Here is a 9,166-nt window from a genome sequence, read left to right on the forward strand (position 1 = left end):
ATTCTTACTGTAACTCTCGCAAGGATTATTATTATTATTTGCAATGATATATGGGTGGTATGGTGCCTTTAAACTCATTCCAAGAAGGGTCACCAGGCTGAAAATGTTTCAGAAGTACTACTAGGGAATCTCTTGGAATGTAGTTGTGCGATTTTTTTTTTTTTTTTTTTTTTACCATTATTGTATTTCTTAAAGTGAATTTCTGTTTCTCAGGGATGTCTTAGTCCACTCGGGCTGCTATCACAAATTACCATAGACTGAGTGGCTTAAAAACCACATAAATTTATTGCTCACAGTTCTGGAGGTTGGAAAGCCCAAGATCAAGCACCAGCAGATTTGTTGTCTGGTGAGAGCTTGCTTCCTGGTTCATAGCCAGCATCGTCCTGCTATGTCCTCATATGATGAAAGGGATGAGGGACCTCTTTGGTTCCTTTCATAAGGGCACTGGAGAAACATCAGAATGCTTTATAAACAAAGAATATTTTGTATACCATACAATTCCCTAAGTCATGGTGTGTACAGGGTTTTTGTAAGCAGTTTTAAGACATCACATATAAATATTTGTGCATATTTTTTACGGTGTGGTTCAAAGTACAAATATAGGATGAGGCCCATTTTCTTTGATTTAGAAATTACACATAAGAATCTAATACTAAGCCTATGCAAATAAGTACGTGGAAGGAGTACTTACTTAATAAGTGAAGGAGAGGGGAAGTTTAATAACCTTTAGCTAAATTATCATACCCCATGTTGTGTGAAAAGATAATCATCCTGCTCAGTGTGTTTCTGTTCATGACTCAAATTCTAGGAGTGGTGGCCTAAGTGAATGTGTAGATCTGCGCTGTCTGATACGGTAGCCACTGGAAACACGTGGCTATTTAAGATACACTAAAATGTAAAACTCCGCTCCTTATTTGCACTCCCTACATTCAAGTGCTCAAAAGCCAATGTACCTAGTGACTACTGTATTCAACAGAGGACATACAGGACATTTTGCAGAAAGTTCCTTCAGACATCAGTCCTTTCTGCTGACAGCATAGGCTAACGAGGTTAGCAAGAATTCCATATGAATGGGGGAAAAAGTTCAGCAAATTGTTAGAAATTAGCATTGCCCTGCTCTGTGTTTCCAAATATGTCTGTTGTTCACACACACCCACACACACACACCCCACAGCTGTGTCTTGGTTGTCATAAATCATATCTTTATATCTTCCATAGGCACTGTTTTAATATTGGTGAAACAAACCTTGAATCTGCTACTTGAGGGAGATTGTGATTTAATGAATAACTTCAGATAATTCTTACTACTGCAACAGCAGATTTTGCATTGAGGAGCATACACTTTTGAATGCGTGGTACTTTATTTAAACACACATATATACAATGTCGACAAAAGGAAATTCTGCAGAGGTGAGCAAAGGGGCTGCATGCATTGGGAGGACCAGCAGACTCTAGTTTTACAGGATGAAATAGGGGTTGAAAAATAGGCAAAGACCGGAGAGCAAGTTTCATTTCCCATCACCACATAGAAGGGTCTTCCAGCCTGTCAAACACAAGAAGCAAAGCACGTAAGAGAAGCTTCCCAACTTCCTGGGAGCCTTGCAAGAGTGAGACATTCAGTTCTGAACTGAAAGATGATCAGAAGCTGTTGAAAAGTCTGCTGTTGGCATTCTAAATAGGAGGCCATGTAGAATATCAGAGCGGGAGACAGTGGTATAATGTACAGAGACCCAGCTGAGTAGCTTTCACACATGTTACCGAGAGTCTCAGGCAAATCTCAGAGGGAGTATTTAAAAGGCTCTGTATTTATCAAAGTAGCCAAAGAACCCTGCAATATTTCTGAAGATCAAAACTATAGGAATCACATGAAACTGTAAAAGAAACTTACTGTTATTCAACTCTGAATATGCTTCCTGTATTTTCCTGCAAGGCTTTTTATGTAGTAAGGTAATATTTATTAGACTATAAAGAACCCTTTTAAATAAAATAGCATTCACAGGCAACTTCAAGGCTGTCAAGTTTTGTCTCCTTCTAAGTACACATGATTGAGGCTGTCAATCAGAGTACAATTAACTCTATTTCATGCACCAACCGTGGGATGCTTGGCCACAAAACAAAGAGCAGAAGCAAGACAGTAAGTCGGTCTGGATGATTATATATTTCTAACCCTAAGTAGATATAGCATATCCTAAACTTTTTACGGTGGCAAACATCATATGCCTATCAATGAAACATTAAAAAGTATGTATTGCTTAGTATGCAAAAACCACCCTTATGAGTTTTCCACCTGCTTCCCTTGCATTTGATGTTCAAGTCTTGGCTGGTACCGCCAGGGACAAGAGCACTGGAGTTTTATTTCAGTCCAAATTGGTGTTTCCTTCAGAGAGAACAAACCTGACAACTCTAGACTTGCACCTTCACCCTGGCTGGCCATTTCACAGGAGAACAGAGGGAGGGTGGGAGGGGAGGCGGGTGGCTCAGAGGGTCGTCGGCTCATCCTCTAGGGAGAACCCAATGAAGAGTGACAACCAGTCACATGTGCTGAGCAAGTGTTCTAGTGACCTCTTCTGGGGAACTTGGTTCTTGATGTTGTAGAGCTCTGGGTTTAAGGCGGACTAGCTAGCACAGAACTGGATAAACCATATGCCATGTGATCTTACTGGTGGGTAGGGGCAGGGGGCCTGGGACAGGAGAGTCAGTTATGGAAACAGAGGAGGACCAGGCATCTTTTCACTCACAGTCTTCGCTCAGGAGGACCCCAGCCCAATGTCTGACACCTAGATATTAGAGGGCACCCTTCCTAAGGCAGGTCCACACTCCAAGAAAGCCCCAAGGCTCCAGACAAGCCCTAAGAATAATGTCATTCTTGTTCATTCATTGAATGTGACATCAGTTGAACTAAAACATGTCAAAAAGTAAGCAGGAGTACCCCTCAATTTATCTACAGCTTCATGTAAAACCAGAAAGACTGGAGTGAGAACCAGAAGGGGCATTTCCTAGGATGTGTAGATCCTCCACCTAGGGTATAACAACTAAAGATGACCTCAGCCAAAGATGGAGAGTTGGTCATTTCAATGTAGAGATGGGCTGATTACCCTATGCTTCCACAATCTAAGCCAGTGAGAAATTCTCTATAGAGTAAGTTCTGAGGTTAAAGTCACTCATATTTAAAATTTCAAAGGAGCATCAAATAATTTGAGCCAGAAAGTATTACCCCACAGCAGTTTAGAGATTTGCAAATGAGTGTGTGAAGAGAAAGGTCCTCACTGCTCTGTTCCCCACCCCTCTTTCTGTCCAAGTCCTACCTGGTCTAGAAGACCCCATTCCAAACGCCTCCTCCCAGCAGCCCTCTCTGATTTCCCTCTCCTGGGTACCTGAACTCTGCAATAATGTCCCCACACAAGCGTTTTCATACCTAGTTCTGGGAACGTTTTCCGTGCTTTCTCTCATCAAGAGGTCTGAAATCAGTGTCTCAGGGCTAGATCGTTTTCCGTATCTAAAAAACAAAGCGGGGTCGGGGAGAGTAAAAGTCCTTTAAAGCAAGTTTGGAGGAACCATAAAAACCTTTAGGAAAAGAAGAGATTTGTGGTATTAAATATAAAAGTTATTTCCAGTTGATCATCTGCTAACGAGTAATCTAGGTGAATGAAACATGCATGATATAGAAACGTCATAAATATGATTTCAAATTATATATATATTTAAATTCTGCTTAAATACTTAATAGGTAACTTAGCAGATTATATAACCCAACCAAAATTCCTAGTCAAATTCTTGCCTTTTTATATTATCACAAACAATACATATGTATAGTTTTATAACTAGGTGACAGGAAATAAATTTAAATACATCGAAGTATGATTGTAAATGTTTCCATAATTAGATAATTAGCTTACAGTTCTGATGATGTACATCAGTTTAAATCAAAGAGACCAGATGATATTTCAGAAACAGGTCTATGAAAAACTCATCAGACTGAAGTTCTAGACTCACCTGTGTCTTTGAATCTCAGTTCTCCCATTTGTAAAAATAAAATCATAACTCCTGCTTAGAGTCTTGATGAATATCCAATGTAAGTCACAATGCTTTGAAAGTGACAGAGCGATACACAAGAATGCACATTACTGCTGTTGAAATGCACCCATTCTCACAGCTGCCAACAGATCCTGAGTCCATATTTATTTGGGGTGCCAAAGCTAAAAGCTTTCTCTCATGCTGCGATTTTAATCTGCCCTGAAAATATGAAGGAATCCTTCTGGTCCATGGAAATGTTCCTGGTCTCTTTTCTCCCACAGCAGGATATGGACAAGGCGATATATGAATTCAAGGTTATGTTCTCCTGCCAGGGTGGTATATGCTGCTGGCTCCAGGCAAGTGAGGACATTAGTCTGTCTGTCTGTCTGTCTCTCTCACTGCTAAAGGATCTGACAAGTCTACACCAAGTTGTACTTTTTGAGGAGTCTGTTTTTCCCTTTCTTAGAAAGGGCATTGGACATCGGCAGCCACTTTTTTCCACAAATGAAAAATAAGCCTGGCGTGGATTGATTAGCTAACAGATGAAACAGCGGAACAAAGCTGATGGAGGATACATGCTAACTGCCTACTGAGCGCAGTTAAATCTAAATCCTGGGGAAAGATTTCCTATTATTGCTCCTTTGCTGGAACTCAAGGGATGCAAATACAAAGCCATCTCCCCTGTCCCCATCATTTGTAAGATTTCCTCAAAGATTTTCTGGAGTTGTAGTATCAGGCTGCAGACTGCTGCTTATATGTATTTATTCTGTCCATCAGTTGATTTTACTAATGCTAACACTCTTGGGCAACCTTAACTCATTTATCTTCATCATACTTCAGTGAATTAAAGAACTGGAGAATATTTTCTCCTATTTACCATTAGAGAACCTAAGTCTGTAACAGCAGAATTTACACAGTCAGAAAGTGGTACCCAGAGCAGCACTGATGACTGTTCTTCCATCTCTAATTAATTCTGGATTATCCTTCTTCTCCACAATGCTTTAACTTTCAAAGATAGCATCTCTAGGGAAAAGATTTTTAAACCTGACTGCATATTAGAATCACCTGGGGAGCTTTTAAAATCACTGTAAAGCCCAGCCCGTGCCCCACCCCCCACGGGGAGATTCTGATTTAATTCACGAGTTCATTAAATATACTGATGCTGCTGTTACAGCAGCATCAGTATATTTTAAAAGCTCCCAGGTGATAACAATGAGAGACCAAGAGGGAGAAACTCTAGTCTAGGGCTGAGTTTCTCAATCTTGGCACTGTATACATTTTGAGCGGGATAAGTCTTTGTTGTCAGGGGCTGTCGTAGGCATTGTAGGATGTTTAGCAGCTTCCCTGGCCTCTACCCACTAGATGCCAGTAGCACCTTCCCACCCCACCACTATGACAAACGAAAATGTCTCCAGACATTGCCCAGTGTCTTGGGGAGCATAAAGTCAGCCCCAGTTGAGAATCACTGACCTAGGAGACTGTATAAATAAAATGTGGTAGATCAATGCTCTAGAATAAACGATGCCACCTATGGAAGCGATGAACCAGGAGTATATGGCTTTAGAACATGAACTGAGTAGAAGAGGGGAGGAAAGAGAATGATATCACAGTACCATTTATGCCAAATTAAAACGTATGTTCACAAATGTAATTTTCAAAAATACAAACGTGCGTATGAGTGGATGTGTGCGGTGGGAAGATGATAAGAGTACAGAATGGAGGTGATGGGTGCAGATTATAAGCCTTTGAGTGTTTCTAAGATGGAACTTATATGAAGATGAGACAGAAAACTGCTTCAGGACCAACTCCTTCCCACCTAACCTGAATCTCATCCCTTTCCCTTATTTTCTCCTCATCAAGGGTGTTGAAGATCACACTGACTGCTGACAGTGGTGACAACATCCAAAGATCGACAGGAGGAGGGCTCCAATTTAATCATCGCTAGAAAAGGGTTTTCATGAAATGTTCTTAGTTTCATGATCTGTAAAATGGAGATAATGATACTCACTTCAAGGCTTTGAGGTAAAGACTGAAGAAAATAATGCCTAGGAAAACATGCTGAAATACTAAAGCTTTATACAATAGTAAAGGTTTACAGCAATCATCTCTGAAAAATAAGTTTTACTGTATGCTATAATTCACAGACTAAATAACTAATAAAGGCTTTCCTAGAAGAAAAAAAACAATTTGTAAAAGTTCTTTTCTCTGGTCTGTATGATAGCGTAAGCAAGAATTTGAAGCAATTAACTTTCTGAAAAGTCCATTAAGATATAAGACATTTTTGCTTTTCACTAATGAAAATTATCTGACTTTAGGCATCATAAACCAATACTATTTAATTCTGGCACTTTCGTATATTTCTGATTCTATATATATTGGTACTTTAAAAAAAGATTTTCAGGATGAAACAGCTTTCTGATGAAACAGAAAAAATGTTAAAAATTAAGAAATATAAACTCTCCCCACTTTGGATCCTTTCCAACTATTCCCTGAATACAGTAAGACGACAAACAAAAAACAACATTTTACAAAACGTAATTTAAATATGTTAAATAACATTAATGCTTGTAAAGAGCTCATTGCTTTTAGCTTATTAAGGTCATTTGATCTCACCAATTAAAATAAGATACTGAGTGATTCAAAACTAAGATGAACCAATTTTGGAAACAAATTTTAAATCCTAGGTTATCTGTAAAATCTTTTGGATTTGCTTTTTTGCTTAAGATCTGATGTTGAGAGTAAAACATGGCCTTCCATCTTAGCTTTCTGGGGGCTCAGAATAAAGATGAATGACAGCTTCTCAGATTACATGTAATCCCTGGATTCACCCTAGGGTGAGTACACCACTGTAAGTTTCTCCTTAAAAAAGCACCAAGTGGGCATTTCCTTTTCAGAACTCACCTGCTATGAAATGGGTGAAGTCTCACCATGTTACATCAACTATTTTCTTGCTAAATATCTACTTATTAGGAGCACGATTGTCAAGTGAGGGGCTGAGACTGCCATAAAACACTGTACAGGAGAGAAAAAAGTAGTTCTATTTGTCTTTTCCTAAATACCGTCATTCACTTCGGTCTGGGCAGGTTGGAAAACCAGGCAATGTCTTTGGCGACCCAGCTGTTTCCTCCTTAGCTTGTGCTGCTGTTTTTCTAGATACCCTGCTCTCCCTTCTCCCTACAGCACCTCCCCGGCGCCCTCCTGACCCCTTTCACGGGGTACTTTCCTAATCCAGGTTTCCAAACAGAACCCCCAACTGCTCTAAGAACAAAAAAGATAAGGGGGTGGGTGACAGGAGATGGCCAGCCACCCAGCCTGGGGAACCTGAGTTGGGGATCAGGATTTTGTAACTGTGGTTGCAGAGGGAATGTACTCAGTGCCCTGGTACTTACTGATAGCTGAGTATGTGCCCGATACTGTCCTACCCTGGGATACAAAGCAGAAAAAGAAAAGGTCCCTGTCTTTTGAAATCCCCACGATCTCCGGGTGTGCAAGCGGGTTGGTCCCGGAGTCGTCGCTCCCACGTAGCCCACCTACCTTTGCCTGGTGATGAGATTGATGTAGTGTCGCAGCGCCGAGTAGTATCTGGCCAAGTCCTCCGCCGGCGCGTCCTCTCCGGGGTTGTCGGGCTTGGAGGGGTACGCCTCGGCCAGAGCGCCCAGGCACACGAGCAGGGACAGGGCGAGGGTCAGTCCGGACAGCCCCAGTCGCTTGCTACCCAGCATCTGCGTACACCGAAGGGGCAGCGGAGGGGGCTTGGGGGATTCAGAGGATACACACTCCGCACCTCCTTCCTCTGGCCCCCGCGCCCATCCCGCTGCTACCACCCCTACCCCACGTCCACCCCCAGTCCGCGCTCGACCCAGTCACGCCGAGGGAAGCGGAGCGTGGCGAGCACCACCCTGCGGATTTAGGTCCAGATCTGCTCTGGCCCGGCCCCGCTGCTCCGCCCGAAAATTCTGAGCAACTTTGGTCAAGTAGCAGAGCCGAAGATCCCGCGGTGAGAGGCGCAGAGTTGGGGGAGGCGCCGGCGCCAGTTTAAAACACTTTAAAAAACAGAAGTTCCTGCCGCTGCGTGGAGGACTTATCCCTTTCCCACCCTCTTCCTCAAATCCCCTGTTAGAGGAAAGAAGTTTCTTCTTTTCTACTTTTGGTCAGCCCAGCCGCAGGAGCTCGACAGTGATGGCTGAGAGTACTTCAGGGTGGCAATGGGGGGTGGGGGGGTGGGGGGAGAACTGCTCCCGGGCCAGTCAGTCTCAGATCGGATCCCAAGGATTCCGAGACGCGGCAGGGAGCGCGTCTTCCAAGCTCCGGGGAGTCCTCATTCTGGGAGCGCGGCCTGGGAAAACTCCCTCCAGGCGGCGACCCTCGAGGAAACCGCCAGCTGCTCTGGGATGCGGTCGTGTTCTCCCTCTTTATCCGCCTAAAGATAACCCAAACGGGCGAGCCAGCCAGGAGGGTCGGGGAGAGGGCAGATGCACCATCAGAGGGGACAGGAAGGAGCAAGTGGAATTTAGCCGCCGAGAGCCCGGCGCGTAGGGGTTGGGGAGCGGGTCGCGACCCTCCCAGCGCCCCTGGGATCTGCAGAAGGTGAGACGGCGCCCGGGCAAGTTCACAGGCGCCCGCACTCCCTTCGCTCCCGCCAAGCAAGCGGGTCGTGGCACTCACGGTGGCTGGCGGGCTGGCGAGCGGGCGTGGCTGGGCCGCGAGTGCTGTGCAGTCCGGCTCGCCTCTCCGAGGGGTGAGAGCCGGCGGATGGGGTGTCCGGAGCAGGTCGCAACGGGCCTTTTATGGCGTTCCCTCGCCCCGGCAGGAGGGGCTTCGGGCAATCACGTTCGGTGACTCCCACCCCGCCGCTTCCCACCCCCGTTGGCGGGGGAGGGGGGAGGGGGCTAGGACCGCTGCCGCGCGAGACCGGCTCGGGGAGCCACCCACACCCGGACTCGCCCGCGCCAGGCCCTGCCGGGGGGAAGGCAGCGCGCTCCGAGGGCGCTGGACCACGCCAAAGAAGTTCCTGCCCTCCCTCGGCGGCCAAACCTCGCTCTCCTTCACGCCCCACCTATTCCTGCCAGAGATAGGAGCAGCCCAGATCATCTTTGTCACCTGTCACCGTACCAACGAGCTGGGCGCCAGGGCTGGGGGTACCCGAATCCTC

At 44.8% G+C, this 9,166-nt stretch overlaps 1 protein-coding gene across 1 annotated transcript; it reads right to left on the reverse strand.

Moving 5' to 3' along the window:
• Nucleotides 1-1,518: 1,518 nt before the first annotated feature.
• Nucleotides 1,519-7,834, reverse strand: NPY (neuropeptide Y). Its single transcript, XM_022589921.2, has 3 exons — nt 7,549-7,834; nt 3,416-3,496; nt 1,519-1,543 (listed from the first exon to the last, which is right to left on the reverse strand). Exons 1-3 carry the CDS (start codon nt 7,734-7,736, stop codon nt 1,519-1,521), a joined length of 294 nt encoding a protein of 97 aa, XP_022445629.1. The 5' UTR covers nt 7,737-7,834.
• Between the last annotated feature and the right edge of the window lie 1,332 nt (nt 7,835-9,166).

Source organism: Delphinapterus leucas, chromosome 9, assembly GCF_059928025.1.
Source record: "Delphinapterus leucas isolate spDelLeu-1000000601 "Yukka" chromosome 9, BTC_Dleu_Yukka2, whole genome shotgun sequence".
NCBI classification, from domain to species: domain Eukaryota; kingdom Metazoa; phylum Chordata; class Mammalia; order Artiodactyla; family Monodontidae; genus Delphinapterus; species Delphinapterus leucas.

Excerpts from the sequence above, each read along its gene's own strand:
- NPY (XM_022589921.2), bottom strand. The coding sequence starts at position 7,736 with ATGCTGGGTAGCAAGCGACTGGGGCTGTCCGGACTGACCCTCGCCCTG. Across the intron at positions 3,497-7,548 it reads AATCTCATCACCAGGCAAAG|ATACGGAAAACGATCTAGCC; the intron begins GTAGGTGGGCTA and ends TTTGTTTTTTAG. Across the intron at positions 1,544-3,415 it reads GAAAACGTTCCCAGAACTAG|GCTGGAAGACCCTTCTATGT; the intron begins GTATGAAAACGC and ends TGTGTTTGACAG.